General features: G+C 44.1%; 3 protein-coding genes and 1 long non-coding RNA gene across 15 annotated transcripts in view; 2 read left to right on the forward strand and 2 right to left on the reverse strand.

Annotated features, from left to right (window-relative positions):
• The window catches only part of ubtfl (upstream binding transcription factor, like), a 12,698-nt gene extending 11,944 nt beyond the window's left edge, over positions 1–754 (reverse strand). The window contains exon 1 of one of the 3 annotated variants that reach the window (XM_061920617.1): positions 121–754. The gene's annotated coding sequence lies outside the window, so the exon portion shown is untranslated. The remainder of the gene's footprint in view (positions 1–120) is intronic. The other 2 variants (XM_061920615.1, XM_061920616.1) reach the window with 2 other exon arrangements.
• tmub1 (transmembrane and ubiquitin-like domain containing 1) lies at positions 342–3,214 on the forward strand. Its single transcript, XM_061920621.1, has 3 exons — positions 342–1,120; positions 2,141–2,583; positions 2,653–3,214. The coding sequence occupies exons 2-3, from the start codon at positions 2,177–2,179 to the stop codon at positions 2,999–3,001; spliced, it is 756 nt and encodes a 251-aa protein (XP_061776605.1). The 5' UTR covers positions 342–1,120; positions 2,141–2,176; the 3' UTR covers positions 3,002–3,214.
• LOC133568590 (dynein axonemal heavy chain 17-like) overlaps positions 3,180–21,716 on the reverse strand; it is a 21,875-nt gene continuing 3,338 nt past the window's right edge. The window contains exons 2-25 of one of the 6 annotated variants that reach the window (XM_061920611.1): positions 19,530–19,623; positions 10,723–10,942; positions 10,481–10,656; positions 8,950–9,136; positions 8,792–8,891; positions 8,640–8,725; positions 8,452–8,577; positions 6,489–6,635; positions 6,299–6,385; positions 6,061–6,225; positions 5,859–5,975; positions 5,727–5,792; positions 5,542–5,636; positions 5,282–5,468; positions 5,067–5,213; positions 4,891–4,996; positions 4,722–4,825; positions 4,531–4,650; positions 4,320–4,463; positions 4,085–4,258; positions 3,789–4,025; positions 3,559–3,728; positions 3,353–3,485; positions 3,180–3,280 (exon numbers count right to left, since the gene is read on the reverse strand). In XM_061920611.1, coding sequence (XP_061776595.1) covers positions 3,275–3,280; positions 3,353–3,485; positions 3,559–3,728; positions 3,789–4,025; positions 4,085–4,258; positions 4,320–4,463; positions 4,531–4,650; positions 4,722–4,825; positions 4,891–4,996; positions 5,067–5,213; positions 5,282–5,468; positions 5,542–5,636; positions 5,727–5,792; positions 5,859–5,975; positions 6,061–6,225; positions 6,299–6,385; positions 6,489–6,635; positions 8,452–8,577; positions 8,640–8,725; positions 8,792–8,891; positions 8,950–9,136; positions 10,481–10,656; positions 10,723–10,878 — 3,036 coding nt within the window. In that variant the 5' untranslated portion in view covers positions 10,879–10,942; positions 19,530–19,623 and the 3' untranslated portion in view covers positions 3,180–3,274. Of the gene's footprint in view, positions 3,281–3,352; positions 3,486–3,558; positions 3,729–3,788; positions 4,026–4,084; positions 4,259–4,319; positions 4,464–4,530; positions 4,651–4,721; positions 4,826–4,890; positions 4,997–5,066; positions 5,214–5,281; positions 5,469–5,541; positions 5,793–5,858; positions 5,976–6,060; positions 6,226–6,298; positions 6,386–6,488; positions 6,636–8,451; positions 8,578–8,639; positions 8,726–8,791; positions 9,137–10,480; positions 10,657–10,722; positions 10,943–19,529; positions 19,624–21,716 lie in introns of those variants that run through there. The other 5 variants (XM_061920610.1, XM_061920609.1, XR_009809632.1 and 2 more) reach the window with 5 other exon arrangements.
• LOC133568597 (uncharacterized) lies at positions 9,105–18,477 on the forward strand. 5 transcript variants are annotated; one of them, XR_009809636.1, is made up of 5 exons: positions 9,105–9,128; positions 17,012–17,057; positions 17,258–17,298; positions 18,124–18,169; positions 18,371–18,477. It is a non-coding gene; the product is annotated as an uncharacterized LOC133568597 (long non-coding RNA). The 5 variants fall into 5 exon arrangements; XR_009809637.1 differs by lacking the exon at positions 9,105–9,128 and adding an exon at positions 10,926–10,950; XR_009809633.1 differs by lacking the exon at positions 9,105–9,128 and adding an exon at positions 14,925–15,029.

Raw genomic sequence — 21,716 nt, forward strand, 5'->3', positions numbered from 1 at the left:
GCGTGCCTCGCTGCAGCCCACAAGCCTGCACTGCAAGGCCGCCATGAAGCTCGACAACACAGTGGCAGCGAAGAGGCCAAAACTCGTCAAATGTATGGAAAAAGGGCATTTTAAACTTACCCTGTGGTTCCGGTCCACGTTCCACACACTCCTGCACACGCTGCGGACGTCTGGTGGCTGTGCTCATAGAAGAAATCCCTGTTCTGTTCTTTGTGCCCGAAGCCCCGGGGAGTCAGGTCGAAAGAGATCCGACAAAAGGAGCGCCTGGTCCGGTATGAAACTCCGCCCAGCGCCGTAGGGGGAGGACCTCCGCGGCCAAACATGAGCACAAAGGCGGAGGAAGGCAGCAAGCATGCCGGCTACGACACAAGCCAAGCGGGCGCCACATTCGCCTTTTGAAAAAAAAAACTTTATTCTGTCATTTCAACAAGAAAGCAACTAAAAGCTCGTCTTTGGCTTCGCACCGACTGACCACAGCCGTCTGACAGGACGACTTTAGCGCGGCTACCAAAGACCAGCGACCGGTTTGACGTGAGGAGAGCGGCCAGTCGTGGCTCCAGGTGGACCCGACAAGAGCGGTCGAGACACGGCACTCGTGAGGACCTCCTCCCCGGCGTGCAAGCCATCCAAGAGGCTGCCGGCCGGCTTCCGAGTGACATCTTCCTGCATTAGATGACCGCTGCCGTCGGTCCTCACCTATCAGCTTATCAGTCCGCTGAGGCGGAACTGCCAAGTGTTGGAGTCAGTTTGAAAATGACAGAAAGCCGCAAGAGTTGTACAATTAAAACACTAAATACTAACGCTAGCTAAACTGTTTCCATAGCGCCACCTACTGGCGTGGAGAATCAAACCGTATGAGAATCAAATATTGTATCTATTCAAGGGGCCAAAAAATAAAGTCAAAATCCTATTATTTAACCTCGAAATGTTATTTTGGATTGTAATATGAGATTAATATCAATTAAACACTATTGTAGTGCTCCGAAAAGATGGCCAGCGGGGGGCGCCGGCAGACAACCACCGAAGAACACATTACGCGGGCCGGAAGTGCAGCGGAACAAACAGATTAGCTTGATTAGCTTGAAGGCTATCTCCTGACATGACGTGTACACGCTGATCAGTAAGTTGTTTTGCACAATTAAACAATACAGTATTTTAAATTTGATTCGTGGCGAAGAGCAAATGTTACCTCGAACTATGCCTTACTTTCGGCCCACTGCAGCGCAGCTACCAGTTAGCCTGTAGCTTTTTTTTCAGCTAACTGTTGAGACTTTTACTGGTTGTATTGTTGTTTTCAGTATTTTGGTCATCTGTCATTGACACTAAACGACCTATTTAAACGAAACTTCCAACCCGTTGTGTTGCTATGGTGATTCCAGAAAACACCGCGTGAGATGTTCTATCTGTTGTGCGAAACACAATTGCATAAAATGACTTAACACATTAATGACTAGTAAAACATTTAAAAACACAACCAACTTCTAAAACATTGAAAATGACTCTAAAACACATAAAATGACTCCGAAGAGATGCACAGTGACATCTAAAATACAAATTACTCCTAAAATACTTAACAAAACTCCTAAAACATATAATAAGACTCCTAAAACACATAAAGACTCCTAAAACATGTAAACAAAAACTCCTAAAACACGTAAAACAAATTAAAAACAGAATGAGGTGTTTGCATCCTTTGCGTGCACTTACACTTTGTGGCCTTGTAGGTGAACAGTGAACGTGAATGGAAGACTTTAAGGATAAAATAATTTACGGGTGCGCATCATCAGTAGTGTTCCTCTGGGTCATTGAGTGTTTCGGCCTTTAACACTATACACCCTCTCCAGAGGCGGCCAGCTACAGGATGATCAGACCTGAGCTTGCGACCCAAGTCCATTAGCCATGAAATTCACCTTGTTGGCAGACGTATCAGGGGACTATGCATTAAAACAGAAATTAAAATAGAGATTCTAAAACAGTTTCTAGAAATGTTAGTTCCCGCCTGCGATGAGGTGGAGACTTGTCCAGGGTGTACCCCGCCCCCTGCCCGAATGCAGCTGAGATAGGCTCCAGCGACCCCAAGAGGGACAAGTGGTAGAAAATGGATGGATGGATGGGTTATGTCCCGCCCCCTTGTGTGCAGGTGCTTCAATCGTGTTTGCCTGATTGGGCGTGGAAGATGGCGTTGATCGAGGGTGTGGGAGACGAGGTGACTCTGTTGTTTGGTGTGATGATCGTGTTCCTGGTGCTGCTGCTGGCCTGGATCTCGACCCGCACATCAGAACCACTGGATCACCTGTTGGACTCATCTACAAGCTCTCCCCTTTCTCAGAGGACCCCCCACCAGGATATGCCCTCAACCTCTGCTGGGGAGAGCCACACGACTGTGACTCATCCCCTCGCCGTTTCCCCTGAGGAAGTAAAAGAGGAGGGCGAAGGAAGTAGACAGGAGGCAGCGGAGGAAGTAGATGCGGGGAGAAGCGACGAGGACTCCCAGAGAAATATGATAGTCAGACTAAAGTTCTTGAACGACACAGAAAAAACCGCACGGGTTAAAGCCCAGGACACCATAGGATACATTAAAAGGTAAGAGATGGCTCCGCCCACTCAAGTTAACCCGGCATAGTTTTCTGCTAACTGTTCTGACTTTTGCAGGACCTACTTTGCGGGCCAAGAGCAGCAGGTGCGTCTCATCTATCAAGGTCAGCTGCTGCAGGATGACACCATCACACTGGAGTCTCTCCACTTGGCTCACAACTGCGTGTTGCACTGTCACATTTCTCCGCACGCCACGCGGGCAGCGGTGGGGGCGGGGCCTGCAGACCAGGTGCAGGTGGCACTTAATGTGGGGAGTCTCATGGTCCCGCTGCTGGTTCTCATGCTGTCAGTGCTTTGGTACTGTCAGATTCAGTACCGTCAGTTCTTCACGGCACCCGCCACCGCCTCGCTGGTGGGAATCACCATTTTCCTCAGTTTGGTGGCCTTCGGCGTTTACCGCCGCTAGCTGCTGTTTGATTGGTCCGCCTCAGTGACCTCGTTGGATTCTACATACTGTCCCTTGCTGTAGAAAATGGGCGTGGCGCCAGGAAAAGGATGGATGTTTTGATTATTGTGCCTCCCGTTTTCTCTGCTCGGTTGTGGCGGACTAAACGGGTCAAATGAATGCATGGATGTTTGTCCACTTTTTGATGATATTAAAAGCATTTATTTATCTTCACTGATTACATGCTTCATAAACACACCAGCATGTGAACACTCTGAACATCTGGCGTGGTCATCAGCTCTGAAACGCAAACAACAACAGGTCAACGTGGTGAGAGTACCGGCAAAGCTGTCATTGATGACGTTGCGCTACCTGGAGCAACGTGGTGAGTTCAGGCACTTCCACTCCGACAGTTTCCAGCAGCATTATGGTTTCTGTCAGAGGGAAATTGGAGGAAGACTTCTTATCTTCATCTTGCTCCTCATCAACGCTGCGTCGAGACATGCTGAGTACACACACACACACACACACACACCGAATTATCACTTGTCAAGAGGGCTGGCTGTTAAGGGTCTCACCTGTGTCGCACCAGTTTGAGCAAGTGCTGTGTGTACATGCTGATCCAGTTGTGAATGAATAGATGCAGGGCGTCTTTGAAAGGTTTGAGCTCAACCTGCAGCCAGCCGTGCAGTAGCTCGTTTTTGCTCAGCTGACTGACGTTTGACATTTGTTTCTGCAGGGATTGGATCTTCACAAGCAGAGAATGTGTCAAAAGAGACGCTCAGACAAGAAGTATGTCTTGCCTCACCTCTCTTTGAAAGTCTGCCAAGGTGGGTGGGGTCTCCACCACTTCTTCCTCATCGGGAGTCAGTTTCCTTCCGTAGGTCAGGAATTCTTGCATCACTGCCCGCTTATTGCTGTTCCAGAGGGGTGAGAATTTGTCCAAGCGCGCCTTTAGAAGCGCCGCCTCCTCTCTCACCTCTGGCAGATGCTGCATCACTTCCTGTTCCAGTGCCATGAGGTCGGCGTTCTCTCGCAGCGCATCCTATATGGGGCGGTGTTGATTCGTTCACTAACCTTTATCCCACCTTTGTTCTGACTCACCTGGTGGCCGCCTTGGTGACTGACGGAGATCCTTGGCGGCAGGCTGGCGGCCGAGTAGACGTCATCGATGAAGGACTTTAAGAGGTCAGCAAGGTCTTCCTCCAGAGAAGGCTTAAATAAACTTCCTGTCGAATCCAGCTGCAGTGAGACCTGCAACAAGGCCCCCCCGGAGTTCTGTGCACACACACATATAGTAAGCGTGGTAAACTTGTGCGTTTGGCAGGTGTGCTTGCACCTGTGGCTTCATGTTGTCTGACAGGAAGTGCAGCGAGCGCAGAAGCAGCTGTAACAGTCCATCCTGGACCAGCTGGTCGACATGATCCAGATAGGTATACCAGGACGCGGAGGTGTCATCTGCTGCGTACAGTCGGAGGTTCTCCTGACAACAGCTGATTGTGACTCTCAGCGTCCACCTGTATGCTCCTCCACATTGTTCTCCTCCTCACCTGAGTAAGCCTGAGCACCTCCTCGCTGTCTTTTCTCAGCTGATTGTAGCTCTCCTCTGTGGCTTCACCCCTCTGAAGAAAGTTTCCTACACGCTGCAGCAGGGGAAGCTCCACCCACCCCTGAGGGTCAGCTCGGAGGTTAGACTTTGGAGTCGTGCTGGGAAATAATGGATGTGTGTAGGTCAACTGACCTGTGTGATCTGAGACATGGTGGCCATGTTGGCACGTGCTTCATTCACCAAGGCGAAGAAAGTTGTCACACTTTCTCTCTTCTGCTCAACTAACTGGTGCACACCTGGGGGAGCACATACACACTTGTCACCTGTTGCTCATCATGTGATGTGTCATGTGACCTGTCACCTTCGCTACTCCACTTCAGGTTTGCCAGCTCCAACAGGCTCTGCTTTAGCTCCTTCTGCTGTTCTTGGATCAGAGGAAGTTCCACTGGCAGAGTTCCGCTCACCACCTGACTGACAGCCACTGTGAGTGTCACATGGACACTGCGAGTGTGTGCGTGTGTGTATGTGGGTATAGACCTGGTTGTAGCATGACACCATGTTACTCAGACACTGGTAACTCTTTCCGATGTCACATCTGGATTTCAATAATTGAGCAGCTTGGGGGTGTAGTTCAATGTCCCTCTCCCAGCTCACTTGCTTAATTTCACTCAGCATCGTCTCCAACTAAACACACACACACACGTTAGGGTCATCTGACTTCATGTGACATGGATCATGGCAACTTGACTGACTTTGTCCCTGAAGGGAATTCCCATCATGCCTTTTGCCTGCTGCTTGATCAGAGGATGTTCCAGAATGAAAGCAGAATCCCTGTCCAGCTTGGAGCTCCAGTCCAGTCTGACTGAGTACCTAAACTCCACAACCAGGGCTGAAATTTTCTGGAACTTTTGCATGACAAGCTCACCCGAGTCCACACATCTCAACACACACACACACACACATGTGGCATGAACACGTGTGTGCGTGAATGTGTGCGTGTGTGTGTTCTTACAGGTGTTGGACTGTTTGGAAGTTCTGGAGGACATTGTGAGCCCTCAGCAGGAGTTGTTGAGTCCACCTGAGGGTGATGGCCCGACTGGACCTGAACTTGGATGACACATCTGTCTTAGAAGTCTTACTTTGGATCAGTGCTTCAACCTGGTCAAGTTCTGTCATGACCATGTCCACCAGACGCACAAGCTGGGGACGCAGCTGCTCCTGGATCAGTGGGCGGTCCAGTACTTGGCCAAACATGTTCAGAATCTGAAACAATAACCCAGTCCCTCGGTTTTCAATGCGAGTGGCTGTGTGCGTGTATGTGTGCCACACCTTGACTGCAGACGATGACACGCAGCAGTCATCCAGGGTTCCTTTAAGGATGGACACCAGCCTGGCTTCCAGGTCCAGCACATACTCCTGGAAAGAGCTGGCCTGCAGCGGAAAGCTCTAAGCAGCACATGACAGGAGAAGGAGGGGTCATCAACCTCCAGTGGCCAATCAGGAAGCCCCTCTGACTGCCGCCGAATGTCACCTGATCTGTGGGCTCGCTGGCGTCGTACTGACAGTCAGATAGAAGGTGAAGCTGATGCAGGAAGTCCTGGTACACTTCCTCCACGGCATCGGTCCACATCTTGCCACGCCCTCCAGCAAGAACCACTTCTTCCAATTGAAACTGCAGCCGAATGCTGTACACCTCCTATCGGGGGGCAGGAGGTGGGTCTAACAATGTGTCTGTGTGGGTGAAAGACAGTGTAACAGTGCATACGTGCCTGTATGCTGATCATGCGTGACAGGAAGTCATCCAGCTCAGAGAACACCAGATGTGAAGGAAACTCCCACCTGCGTGAGCCCCCATCCTGTGCGAACGTGCACACACACAATCATTTCGTCCCCTAGACTTTGCTCATGGACTGGTGGTCGTATACCACCATGGTAACAAGGCTGTCATGTGATGAGCACCTGTTTTTCCAGGTGATTCCTGCACTGGATGTACTTTTCTTTAAATTTCTCCAGCGTTAACGTCGCAACTTGGATGTCCTCAAGAACCTTAGCAGGGTCTGCAAGAAGACCCCGCATCACCTCCTGTCCGCGCAGAAACTTCCTGCTCTGCAATACAAGATTTGTCTTTAGTCAGTGATTAAAGTAGTCATTATGTTATTGATTGGGGTAAAGTCAATAAAGCATTGTTTAAGTCAGTGATTATGTAACATGATTGAATCATTCAATCATTGATTAAGTGAGCTAATTGGTCAAAGTCATTGATTACGTCATCAATTAAGTTAGTGTTTGGTTCATTAAGTCTGATTAAATCAGTAATGTCATTTGTTGGGATCATTAAGTTATTGATTGGGTCATTGAGTAAGTCACTCACAAAGTCAGCCATTGTGTCTAAGTCATTGAACAGGTTCGTGATTGGATCAAAGTCTATGATTCCATGCATTTTTGGGTCATTGAGTTAATAAGTCAAAGTCATTAATTAGGTCATCGACATTAAGTCAGTGATTAACCCAGTTGGTCTTTAGGTCAGTGAATAGGTTTTTAAATTGAGTGATTAGGTCCATCCATTTTGTACCGCTTGTCCCTATTTGGGATCGCGGGGGGTGTTGGAGCCTATCTCAGCTGCATTCTGCCAGAAGGCGGTGTACACCCTGGACAAGTCGCCACTTCATCGCAGGGCCAACACAGATAGACAGACAACATTCACACTCACATTCACACACTAGGGCCAATTTAGTGTTGTCAATCAACCTACCCCCAGGTGCATGTTTTTGGCAGTGGGAGGAAGCCGGAGTACCCGGAGAGAACCCACGCAGTCACGGGGAGAACATGCAAACTCCTGTGATTATGTCATTGAGTCATTAAGTAATTGATTATGTCAGTGATTGGGTCTTTAAACTATTGATGAACTCAGTCAATATGTAATTGATTGATTCATTAAATCCATAATTAACTCACTGATTCAGTGATTAAGTCTGTCTTCAAGTCATTGAGTGGGTCATTCGGTGATTAAGTTGGTGACTGGGTCAATAAGTCTGATTGAATCAGTATTTGGGTCATTAAGTCGGTCATTAACTTACGTAATTAATTGGGTCATATTATTATTTTTCTACACCTAAAACACATGTGGTCTACATAAAATGTAATGGTGGTTCTATGGTCAAAATGTTGCTTAGATCATGTTCTACAGACCATCTTCAAGCCACTTTCTGACCATCTCTTTAGTATGTGCCGTTTTGTGGGGAGGGGGGGTCTTTACATGCCTCCACTTCAACTGGGTCTTTTCCCTGTCAGCCATGTTGTAGTTTTTAGTGCTTCCATATGCAGTCTACTGACCGTTATAAGTTAGGATTACGCGCTACTTTTTATTAGAAATTGCAATGGCGGATGATTTATGTGCAAGACAGTCTGCCCCACAACAAGTGGATGGAGAAAAAAACGATCTTTTTGACTAGAGCGTTGGACTACAATGGTGGACTCGCGCAAAGCTCGTTGGGTAAACCTTTATCACATATGGAGGTCACAAATTAGGCAAATTCCAAACTGCTTGTTTGGAGGAAGTATGAAGGAAGGAAAGATAGTTCTTATAATTGTCTTTGCAATGCCTAACACATGAATTCATTATTTTAGGGACTTATGAAGACCTCAATTACATTAAAACAGGCAACATTAGGTAAGAAGTTGATTTCACATAATAGGTCACCTTTAAGTCAGGGATTGGTTCATTATTTAATTGATCCATTCTGTGATTGGGTAATTATTTAATTGATCCATTCTGTGATTGGGTCATTAAGTCTGTGGTTAAATCAATGTTTCGGTCAATAAGTCATTGGTTAGCTCATTAATGTGGTAATTAAGTCATTGATTAAACCTGTGATTGGCTCATTAGGACATGTATTAAGTCAGTGCGTGATTGCATCAATACCCAGACTATGAGGAGGTTGCAGATCTCCTGCAGCAGCACCACAATCCAACAGGGTTTACAGTGGAAGTGTGAGTTCATCCACACCTGGTTTACCTTCTCCATGACACCAGCCATGTTGTCTCTCAGCTGTCAATAATGCACAGAGCTGATTATGTCATACATCATGTGACAAATGCTGCACCTGCTACCTGAGAATACTCCAGAACCTCTGTTTCTTCCAGTTTTTCCTGAAGAGGTTTCAGGTTCTGGGTGGCGTCCTCAGCCTCTTGGAGTCCTAAAGAGGTCAAAAGTTATAGCTGAGCTGACATCAGCTAGTGTTTTGTTTTGTTTAGTTTTTTACCCGTCTGGACTTCTCCATAAATTTGTTTTAAGATGAAGCAGTATGCACCCTCAGCTGACTGGAGGTAAGACGCCAACTGCTGGGCTTTGCTGCTAATCATCTGATCAACAACAACGCGTCGGTGTGATGTCCTCAAACGATGTCGGCGCCATATTCACCTGCTGCTGAATAAGCTGCAGGTTCTTCAGCCTGTTGTTCCAGAAGTTAAACTCTTCAGATGGTTCAGGTTTGAATCCGTCCAAGAGTGCCTGAGACGGTTTCTGCTGCAGTAACTCTGACACAAGCCCCGCCCACTCAATGATGACTGACTCGCAGGCATGGAGCAGCTTGACGGCAGGTGACTTCCTGTCAGGGGAAAGAAGAAGACACTGTTGGCGGGGCTTTCTGCCTCGCTCGGTCAATGATGTAAACCACAGCTTTTCAATGTCTGAGTGCAGCAGCATGAGAGAAAAAAAAGTTGTTTTCTAAATCAGACTTAGAGGCCTACTGAAATGAGATGTTCTTATTCAAACGGGGATAGCAGGTCCATTCTATGTGTCACACGTGATCATTTCGCGATATTGCCATATTTTTGCTGAAAGGATTTAGTAGAGAACATCGACGGTAAAGTTCGCAACTTTTGGTCGCTAATAAAAAAGCCCTGTATTTACCGGAAGAAGCAGACGATGTGCACGTGACGTCACAGGTTGTAGGGCTCCTCACATCTGAACATTGTTTACAATCATAGCCAGCAGCAGCTAGAGCTATGAAAGCGACAATTTCCCCATTAATTTGAGCGAGGGTGAAAGATTTGTGGATGAGGAAATTTAGAGTGAAGGACTAGAAGAAAAAAAAAGTAAACACAAAAATAAAAAAGGCGATTGCAGTGGGAGCGATTCAGATGTTATTAGACACATTTACTAGGATAATTCTGGAAAATCCCTTATCTGCCCATTGTGTTGCTAGTGTTTTAGTGAGATTAAATAGTACCTGAAAGTCGGAGGGGTGTGGCCACGGGTGTGCTGACGCCAGAGTCTCTGAGGGAAGTCACGGCAGCTGCAGCAGGACGGAAGCTCCGCTGATGTCTCCGGTAAGAGGCAACTTATTACCACAATTTTCTCACCAAAAACTGCCGGTTAACATGTAGTCGGAATCCATGTTCGCTTGACTGCTCTGATCCATAATAAAGCTTCATCTTCGGGAATTTTAAACAAGTTATTGTGTGTTATTGTGGCTAAAGGCTAAAAGCTTCCCACCTCCATCTTTCTACTTTAACTTCTCCATTATTAATTGAACAAATTGCAAAAGATTCAACAACACAGACATCCAGAATACTGTGTAATTATGCGATTAAAGCAGGCTACTTATAGCTTGGATCGGGCTGGAAAATAATGTCCGCTACAACCGGTGACGTCAAACGCACGCGTCATCATACCGCGACGTTTTGAACACGACACTTCGCGGGAGATTTAAAATTGTAATTTAGTAAACTAAACCGGCCGTATTGGCATGTGTTGCAATGTTAATATTTCATCATTGATATATAAACTATCAGACCGCGTGGTCGGTAGTAGTGGGTTTCAGTAGGCCTTTAGTTATTGAGTTTTTAACAGTGCAGATTAGCGCACTCCAGATTCCTTCTTTTTTATCTCATGTTGCCCATGCCAGACTCTTACAACCCATGAAACAAATGTTAAAGAAGTGCGTTACAGCTCCTTGTCTTCAGGGAGATGCTTGGGAAAAGGAAGAAAGGTCCATCCTTCCTGCCGAGCCTTCATCACCAGAGCTTCGTTCTTTAGCCGCTCCATGAAGTTCAGCGTCTCCTCGGCCGCACCAGGCGCCCACTCACCATTGTTTTCTGGGTTGCTAAGCAACGGACAGACAACCTACGGAGACAAAGATGTTTATATTTATCCTGCAGGGAGCGCTCTCTGGTACATAAGCTATCGGACCTCCTGAGTGAGAGCGGTAATGAAGCTGAGCACGTCTTCTCCATGAAGGTCTTCAATCAGCAATGCCTTGGAGACGTTGTCCGCACTGATGACATCCCGCTCCGTTTTCGTCACGCACACCACTTTGTTTGGCTTTTTCGGGAAGTCCAAACTCATGGACACGCTGGAGTCTTCCTCGATCCATAGGAAAAGGTTCACTGACTCCCTGCTGTTGAACAAACTGTTGAGGTAGAGCAGGTTCTTTTTTTCAGTCACTAACTCTCGCCATTTGTCTTCATCCAGCCGCAAACTTTGTATAAGGAGACGTCTCAGCAAGTCCAGACGTGTATCATTTGCTTCCATCTTTACCCCTTTTTTATTTACTTTCCTTTTTACGTCAACACACTCTTACTTTGACTTGGGAAAAGTAACATCACTGCAGCCAAGTCTTTGTCACACACAACCTGCATCATCACGTCACTGATGTCATCACACCACATCGTAAACATCACTTTGCTGGCGGTGCCTCGGTTTTCCTAAAGTTGGATTATCAACAAAAAAATGTTTCGTTTTCATCCATTTGTCCGGTTAATTTTCCGCTAAATGATGATGACAATCCGTTCAAATGTAAGTGTGTGTCAGGCAAATTGTGTACACGCTTCCAAACAGTCTTTTTATTCAAAATACCGTATTTCCCTGAATTGCCGCAGGGCATATAGTATGCGTCTGCCTTGAATTACTGCCGGGTCAAACTCCATCCATCCATCCATTTTCTACCGCTTATTCCCTTTCGGGGTGGCAGGGGGCGCTGGCGCCTATCTCAACTACAATCGGGCGGAAGGCAGGGTACACCTTGGACAAGTCGCCACCACTCGCTTCCCAAAATAATTAGTGCATGCTTAGTATTACCGCCTGGTCAAACTCGTGACGTCACAAGTGACACTTCCCCTGTCATCATTTTCAAAATGGAGGAGGCTGATTTCAATACCGGTAATTTGAAATCGCATAAATGGGAGAAGATTAAGAGCTATTCAGTAGGATTTAAGGTCCAAGCTTACATCACACTAAAATTTTTAATGCATGCCTTTGGTAAGTGCCGGAGTGACAAGAGGTTTTAAAATAATTAGCGCATGCTTACTTTTACCGCATGCCTTTGGTAAGCGCAGGAGTGAGAAGAGGTTTTAAATTAATTAGCGCCCTGGCGGCAATTCACGTAAATACGGTAGACGAAAAATAAGCGACCATGGGGCCAAAGAAAGTTGCGTTGTGCGGTGGCCGAGTAATGACAGTGTGACATGTCGTGCTGCAACAATTGCATTAGAGAATGTGAACAAAAATGTTTGAGCACATGGTGGTGACTACCATTGAGGAGATGTGGTGAGGTCATGTCCTCTGTATTTTTTTTAAAGTGACAAAACCGAGGTGATTTAAAGGAATGCGAATATATATTGTGCATGACTTTATCTCGTGTCCATATCAACAGGACCTCAGGCCAATGAATCATAGACCCCCTACTCATATCATCATCATCATATCATCATCATAAGGGTAAATTTTGCTCTTTGAAGAAACCTTTCCTAGACTGTAACCATGTATTTTAAGCCAGTCTCTGCCAAGTAAGGCTAATGTATTGTGTAAGGCTATCTCTCTATCTTGATTTTGGTCGTCCTCTTGGTATTCTCTGTATACAAAAGATGTCCATTCGGTCGTTCTGATGGTCCACCGATTATCTTGTTGTCCGGCCACATGTCCTGCCCATCTGTGTTTAGATGTCTTGATGGCAACATTTATATCAGGGACTTCTGTTAGCTGTGGGATCCAGATGTTAGTTCTTCTGACCTTTATTGCGATGCCAAGCATGATTCTTTTAATCTTTTCTGTGCCACTGCCATGAGTGAAGACCCATCTCTCACTGCCATATATCATCACAGGGAATATAAATACCTGTCTTGTCGTTGTCATACTTATTTGGTTGGGGAGCGCGGGTTTTGGTGATAGCGGGGGTGTATATTGTAGCGTCTCGGAAGAGTTAGTGCTGCAAGGGATTCTGGGTATTTGTTCTGTTGTGTTTATGTTGTGTTATGGTGCGGATGTTCTCCAGAAATGTGTTTGTCATTCTTGTTTGGTTTGGGTTCACAGTGTGGTGCATATTTGTAAAAGTGTTAATGTTGTTTATATGGCCACCCTCAGTGTGACCTGTATGGCTGTTGCTCAAGTATGCCTTGCATTCACACGTGTGTCTACATAAGCTGCATTGATTATGCGACTGGCCTGACACGCTGTTATTTTTTGGAGGATAAAGCAGACGTGACAACAGATTGTAGAGGATGTTCAAGGCAGTTCCTTTAAGGTACACCCCCAACATTGTTGTCCGGGTGGAATTCGGGAGAATGGTTGACCCGGGAGATTTTTGGGAGGAGCATTGGAATTCAGGAGTCTCCCGGAAAAATCGGGAGGGTTGGCAAGCATGGCTTGAAGTCAATTTTAAGGAAGAAGACAACACTAAAGAACATATAAAAGCTCTAACGGGGTATCTCATGACCTCAAGTTTAACACCACAAGTGTAGGTGTATTGTTTGGGCAGCACGGTGGACCCAGGGGTTTAAGCGTGTGCCTCACAATACGAAGGTCTTGAGTTCAATCCCGCGCTTGGGATTTTTCTGTGTGGAGTTTGCATGTTTTCCCTGTGACTGCGTGGGTTCCCTCTGGGTACTCCGGCTTCCTCCCACCTCCAAAGACATGCACCTGGGGATAGGTTGATTGGCAACACTAAATTGGCCCTAGTGTGTGGATGTTGTCTATCTGTGTTGGCCCTGCGTTGAGGTGGCGACTTGTCCAGGGTGTGTATCGCCTTCCACTCGAATGCAGCTGCGATATGCTCGAGCACTCCCTGGGACTCCGTAAGGGACAAGCGGTAGGAAATCGATGGATGGGACAACACTAAAGAATGTAGAAAAGCTCTAACGGGGTATCTCATGACCTCAAGTTTAACACCACAAGTGTAGGTGTATTGTTTGGGCAGCACGGTGGACCCAGGGGTTTAAGCGTGTGCCTCACAATACGAAGGTCTTGAGTTCAATCCCGCGCTTGGGATTTTTCTGTGTGGAGTTTGCATGTTTTCCCTGTGACTGCGTGGGTTCCCTCAGGGTACTCCGGCTTCCTCCCACCTCCAAAGACATGCACCTGGGGATAGGTTGATTGGCAACACTAAATTGGCCCTAGTGTGTGGATGTTGTCTATCTGTGTTGGCCCTGCGTTGAGGTGGCGACTTGTCCAGGGTGTATATCGCCTTCCACTCGAATGCAGCTGCGATATGCTCGAGCACTCCCTGGGACTCCGTAAGGGACAAGCGGTAGGAAATCGATGGATGGGACAACACTAAAGAATGTAGAAAAGCTCTAACGGGGTATCTTATGACCTCAAGTTTAACACCGCAAGTGTAGGTTTATTTTTTTGTTTTTGTTTTTTGTTTACTGTTAGTTTAAGCCAGTGGTTCTCAAATGGGGGTACGTGTATCCCTGGGGGTACTTGAAGGTATGCCAAGGGGTACATGAGATTTTTTTTAAATATTCTAAAAATAGCAACAATTCAAAAATCCTTTATAACTATATGTATTGCATAATACTTCAACAATATATGAATGTAAGTTCATAAACTGTGAAAAGAAATGCAACAATGCAATATTCAGTGTTGACAGCTAGATTTTTTGTGGACGTGTTGAATAAATATTGATGTTAAAGATATTCTTTTTTTGTGAAGAAATGTTTAGAATTAAGTTCGTGAATCCAAATGGATCTCTATTACAACCCCCAAAGAGGGCACTTTAAGTTGATGATTACTTCTATGTGTAGAAATCTTTATTTATAATTGAATCACTTGTCTATTTTTCAACAAGTTTTTAGTTATTTTTATATCTTTTTTTCCAAATAGTTCAAGAAAGATCACTACAAATTAGCAATATTTTGCACTGTTATACAATTTGAAAAATCAGAAACTGATGACATAATGCTGTATTCTACTTCTTTATCTCTTTTTTTTCAAACAAAAATGTTTTGCTCTGATTAGGGGGTACTTGAATAAAAAAAAATGTTCACAGGGGGTACATCACTGAAAAAAGGTTGAGAACCACTGGTATAATATAGTCCGACTGTAAACTATACTCACCCGGAGAATACACTCCAGTACAGTAGGTGGCGGCATGCACCTATAACGTTGGTTGCGACCCGCCATAAAATAAAGGACACGCCCCCATTTGAGCTGCAATATATATTGAGGTTCCGCGCGCACTGTGCGGTTGAAACAAAGAGAGGGGAGAAATCCTTTAACAGGTAAGAATTACAGCGACCAAAACACATTTTTGATCTTAATACTACGCGTTTTGACGTTGCCGATAAATTAATAGGTTGCCTTTATTGTTAGAGTTGCCCCCACCAAGGTGGCCGACAAGTTGGCACGTTGCTAGCATCGCTACTACAGCACGCTGCCTTGTCTAGTTTATTAAGGTTTGTTCCAATCTTTGTTACCTTTGTCGAATGAAGGTAATGTTCCCTAGCTTATTTGATATTTATTTGCGAATTAAGTTATTTCTTCTTGTTAGGTCGTAACGTAAATTTGTGTTCAAACTCGTCATGCTGCGAGTAGGAATTCAAAGGCCTACTGAAACACACTACTACCGACCACGCAGTCTGATAGTTTATATATCAATGATGAAATATTAACATTTCAACACATGCCAATACGGGCGGTTTAGTTTACTAAATTGCAATTTTAAATTTGCCGCGAAGTATCCTGTTGAAAACGTCGCGGAATGATGACGAGTATGATGACGCGTGCACGTGACATCACCAGTTGTAGCGGACATATTCTTCCAGCCCGATCCAAGCTATAAGTAGTCTGCTTTAATCGCATAATTACACAGTATTTCTTGTCAGTAAATATTAGCGCACCACCATTTGCGGCTAAAAGTCGTTTCTTTTCATCGCATAATTACACAGTATTCTGGACATCTTTGTTACTGAATCTTTTGCAATTTGTTCAATTAATAATGGAGACTATAAATAAGAATGCTGTTGGTGGAAAGCGGTGTATTGCAGCTGTCTTTAGCACCGAGACACAGCCGGTGTTTGTTTTTAACACAGAGCGGTCAAGCGAACATGTTTCTCTTCGTCAACCAGCATGTTTTTGGATGGGAAAATTGTCATATATATCTTACAGCTGACATCATTGGCTTATTCGTCCTCCTGCAGTAGCTGTTTATAAGGCAGCTGTGAGCCTGGCTCTTCGGCTTCTCTCTGAGACACTACCTCGAGGTATGTCTTTACAATCTCACTAAAACACTATTAACACAATAAGCAGATAAGGGATCTTCCAGAATTATCCTAGTAAATGTGTCTAATTACATCTGAAACGCTCACACTGCCGGAGCCGTCGCTTTTTATTTTATTTATTTTTTTCTAGTCCTTCGCTATCAATATCATCATCCACAAATCTTTCATCCTCGCTCAAATTAATGGGGAAATTGTTGTTTTCTCGGTCCGAATAGCTCTTGCCGCTAGAGGCTCCCATTTTAAACAATGTGAGTACGTGAGGAGCCCTCACCCTTGTGACGTCATCGTCTGCGACTTCCGGTAAAGGAAAGGCTTTTTTATCAGCACTAAAAGTTGCGAACTTTATCGTCTGTTCTCTACTAAATCCTTTCAGCAAAAATATGGCAATATCGCGAAATGATCAACTATGACACAGAACTGACCTGCTATTCCTGTTTAAATAAGAAAATCTCATTTCAGTAGGCCTTTAATAATACTGTGTCGGTAGAGTAGCCATACATTTCACTCAATTAGGAATACTGTTACTTTCGAGTAATGTATCCAAATCATTTAGGTATTATGTATAAGTAACTGTATTTAGGTATTATGTATAAGTAACTGTTCAAGTACAGACTAACTGAGTAACTTTTGATTAACAACAAGAACTGGATTGTGGTCAAAATTACTTACATTCACAATTAGGGACTGCAAAGTAATAAGGGAAATGTTTAAAATAATCCATAGACTATCGCCTTATCCGTTAAAAGCTTTTTATGAATATTCATATATAACATTTATGATGGGTGCCGCCATTTTGGCATATTTGTTTGACTGTTGGAAGTGATGACGCAAAAGGCCGTCTGATACCTCACCCTGGCGGTTTGTTCACGTGAGGCAGTGACGTAACTAGACCGAGGCGTGTTCTGATCCAAAAATCTTAACTGTTAAATAGTTCGCCTGTACATGACCTGCATGCTCACCTTTGTCTCATTTGGACCCCATAGGACACCTTGAGGACACAACGTCACCCAGCCTGCTGCGGTCGTGTCGGTGAGTGAAGACGCACCTAGGGCGGGGTATTGTGAGCGAGATGATGTAAACAAAAGGCCGAATTGTAGTGTTGTTAGCAGTTTGTTCTCAGCAGCGCTTTGACAAAAAATCGACCGAAGCGTTTATCTGATCCTCTGCATGTGTGGTGTGATGTCAGCAGGTTGTGGTAAGCTGTCTTATGTTCTTGTTTTTGTTTTTAGATTCTACTGACCTGACCGGTCATGTGATCACAGCACATCAGGTGGGTTTGAAGTACCACTGCTAAAAAAAACAAAGAACACTTAAATAACACAATGTAATTCCTATGTCCACTTACTAAGCAACACTTACTGACAATCAATTTTACATGCTGTACATGTTGCGAATGGAATAGACAACAGGTGGAAGTTATAGGCAATTAGCAAGACACCCCACTAAAGATGTGGTTCTGCAGGTGACCTGTCATTGCTTGTAAGAACTTCTGGCCATGGGATCTGAAGCAGGTTTCTTAGGCATCTATTGACAAATGACTAACTTGTTGGTGGAGCTTTTCATAACTTGCCATGACTCGGAGCCAAGGAGCATCTTGTTGAGAAGTGAGAGCACCGTCGACCTCCAGATTTGTGATTAAGGGCTATATAAATCAACTTAAATTGATTGAATTAAAATCCCTGTTTGAATAGGGGAGTCAAAATCACTGATTGATACAGCAACTGAGGATTCCTGGCAGAAACTGGGATTCAGGGAAGAAAAGCAGAGACTTGTGTGTGTGTGTGTATACATGGAACGTGTAAGAGAGGGGAGGTTGTGTATACACTACTTAGGTTAGGGCATACTGGTCTGAGGGCAACCTTTCACGTGTTAGGCAAAGCGGCAACAGATGGATGTGAGGTTGTTGAAAATGTGCAGCATGTGCTGATAGAGTGCAGGGAAAAGAGGTTGCCGTGGAAGACACTAATGAATAAATTGTACAGTCTGAGTGACGTCACTTGACTGAGGCGTGTTCTGATGCAAAAATCCCAAGTGTTTAAACAGTCCCCCTGTATGTGACTTGCATGCTCACCTTTGTCTCAATTGGACACCATAGGATACCTTGAGGACACAACGTCATCCAGCCTGCTGCGGACGTGTCGGTGAGTGAAGACGCACTTGGGGCGGGGTATTATGAGCGGAGATGATGTAAACAAAAGGCCGAATTGTAGCGTTGTTAGCAGTTTGTTCTCAGCGGCGCTTTGACAAAAAATTGACCGAAGCGTTTATCTGATCCTCTGCATGTGTGGCGTGATGTCAGCAGCGTGTGGTCAGCTGTCTAATGTTCTGTTTTTTGTTTTCAGATTCTACTGACCAAACAGGTCATGTGGCTTTTTGAACCATGTAAAGTCATGTTTTATGAAATCGCATTGTCCCCTTTTGAAATAAACTAATCTAAAAAATTAAAAAACCCTGGTTTTGTCTTTTACTCTCAGCTCTTTGCGCCAAGTCTGTTTCGGTCGGCCAACTTTCCTCTTTCCTTTTGGGTTCCTGTCTAATGCCTGCTTGGTGATATTGGATGCAAATATTTGCAGTGTTGGTCCGGTCCATGTCAATCGGAATCTAATGGGTTCTAGCCCACAGGTCATTATTTGTAATAACTTCTGGCCATCTGATCTGGAGCAGGTTTCTGAGGCATCTATTGACAAACGACTAATTTGTTGTTGGAGCTTTTAGTAACTTGCCATAGAGCAGGACAGACCTAACGTTTGTATTGAAGAGTCGTATCTTGTGAAGTCAGAGCGCAGTTGACCTCCAGATTTGTTAAGTACTTGTATCTAATATAAATAGTAACTTTAATATCCTGAAAATCCATGACCTCTGCAGTTGACATTTTTTTTTTTTGGTCAGAAATGGAAATTGCAGAAAAAATTGCCCACATTTTTGCTCAACTCAAATGTCAGTCACGGTCACCAGTTCTCCAGAAGATGTCAAAACTATATCCTTATTAAGATATATATATATATAAACATTTTTGAATAACACTGATGTACACCAGCTAAATGAAGAATAACAAATATATTTACCATATAGGAAAAAAAGGGAGCTGAAGCAGCTCCCAGCTGTGAAACAAATCCTAATTGAGGACAGAAAACCTGGCCACTTCACCCCAACCTGGCAGAATGTTTCTGTGTTGGAGACAGTCCATCGACACAACATTGAAGCCAGTAGCTGATTGAGACCATTAGTAGATTGTACAGTACATATTTGTACAATTGACCACTAAATTGTAACACCCGAATACGTTTTTCAACTTGTTTTAAGTCTGGGTCCATGTTAATCAATTCATGGTAAACTGACTTCAGAGTCTTCTCCGTAGAAAAATATGCCAAGGTGTCTTCCGTTAAGCCTGTACTGGAATTGATTCAAGGGTACCTTTTCTCTCCAGGACCGGACGACACTGCACTGACAGCCAATGTGAAATAAAAAATGTGGCGGGTATTGACTGAAAATTTAGCTCACCTGCAATCCAAGACCTCCTGAGAAAAGCCATTGTCTGGGATGCAAAATGTCAAGAAAGGCACTGGATGATGTATAACCTCTGCTTGTCCAAGAGCTGAAATTAAAAGAGCCAAAATAGTCAATAAGGCAGCAGTGGTGAGCGCTGCAGCACAGCTTTCTTTGCTGAAGGAAATGAGAATGTACCTCATGTACCCCCCAAAAGAGGCCAAATGACCTACAGAACAGAAGAGCTCACCAAATTACTGGTCGGTCACGGGCTGCAGTTTCAAAGCATGTTCAGATTTATGCATAGCAGACCAAGCTCCTCCAAGAAGATACCTTAGATGCACATTTTGATCCCTTTTAATGTGGAGGCTTGACAATCAAAGACGATACCCTTTGATGACCAAGTTGGCAAAAAAAAAAAAAATACATGTGCATATGTGAGACTGTTTAGCATAGCTGAGAACCTTTTTTTTTTTGCTTTTATTTAACTTAGATGTATATATTTTTTTTTATTCAATGTGAAATATACAATAAATAGCTAATTGCGTTTGAAAGTGTGTACTTTTCATTATGTATAATCATCACTTCAGTGGTAAATTTGGTTTTCCCAAAAACGGAATATCGTATATCAGTAATTTGTAGGTCAATATATCGGCAAGCAAGATGTGTTTTTGACCTAGGCTCATACCAACGCCACATTGCACCGAAGACTGTCCAGGAATTTGCCGGATTCTTTAGTCCAGGTTTTGGAGAGGATTCCTCAGGAAACCATCGGCCGCCTCAAGAAGCGCATGCCCAGGTTTTGTAGGGAGGTCATACAGGCAAGTGGAGGCCACACTCACACTACTAAACTTAATTTTGACTTGTTCTAAGGACATTGCAACAAAGTTGGATCAGTCTGTAGTGTTTTTCCACTTTAACTTTGAGTGTGACTCCAAATCCAGACCCTATGGGTAAATTTTGATTGATTGAAACTTTTATTAGTAGACTACATATTCCGTACAATTGACCACTAAATGGTAACACCAAAATAAGTTTTTCATCTTGTTTAAGTCGAGTTCCACGTTAATCAAATAATACATTTGCTTTCCATTGATTTTTATCAACATTCATTTATGTAAAGGAGAAAATATTATTTTACTTATTCGGATCCAGGATGTTATTTTAATGTTCCCTTTTATTATTTTCAGCAGTTTAAGCTTTGCTGAATGCTGAAATGTAAGAGCTGCTTCTTGTCAACAATCCATTCATTTTCTACCACTTGTTCCCTATTTGGGGTCGCGGGGGGCGCTCCTGCCTATCTCAGCTACAATCGGGCAGAAGGCGTGGTACACCCCGGACAAGTCACCATCTCATCGCAGTTGTCAACAATCGTTTTACAAATTATTTTCAGCACATTACATGACTTGCATAATAAAACAAAATAAATGATAGGTAAAATTACTAGTAGAAAATATAATTCATTAGCAGAGGTGGGTAGTACCGCGCTACATTTACTCCGTTACATCTACTTGAGTAACTTTTGGGATGAATTGTACTTCTAAGAGTAGTTTTTATGCAACATACTTTTACTTTTACTTGAGTATATTTATAGAGAAGGAACGCTACTTTTACTCCGCTCAATTTATCTGCAATCAGGTCGCTAATCGCTACTTTTTTTTTTTTATCGATCTCTTAATGCACGCTTTGTTTGTTTTGATTTTGTCAGACACGCATTCAAAGTAGGAACTACGCATGCTTGCGTTTCACCAATCACATGCAGTCACTGGTGACGTTGGACCAATCAAACAGAGCCATGTGGTCACGTGACCGTCACACGCAGAGCCCGACATGTTGAAAAACTTATTGGGGTGTTACCATTTAGTGGTCAACTGTACGGAATATGTACTGTACTGTGCAATCTACTAATAAAAGTTTCAATCAATCAAAAGTGCAAAGGAAAAAAGACACTTTTTATTTCAACCGTACTTCCCGTCAAAAGCCTAAAGACTGATCGCACAGTTCCTGTCTTCACAATAAAAGTGCCGCTCCATCGCGCCTGCGCTAACAAAATAAGAGTCTCCGAAAGCCAGCGCAAACAAAATAGCAAACTACGGAGTTTGCCGTCAATGTATTTCTTGTAAAGTGTATAAAAACGAATATGGAAGCTGGACAAATAAGAAAATTGCTGAAAATTGTAATTTTCCTGAAGGAACTCTCCTG

This window comes from Nerophis ophidion, linkage group LG14, assembly GCF_033978795.1.
Source record: "Nerophis ophidion isolate RoL-2023_Sa linkage group LG14, RoL_Noph_v1.0, whole genome shotgun sequence".
NCBI lineage: Eukaryota > Metazoa > Chordata > Actinopteri > Syngnathiformes > Syngnathidae > Nerophis > Nerophis ophidion.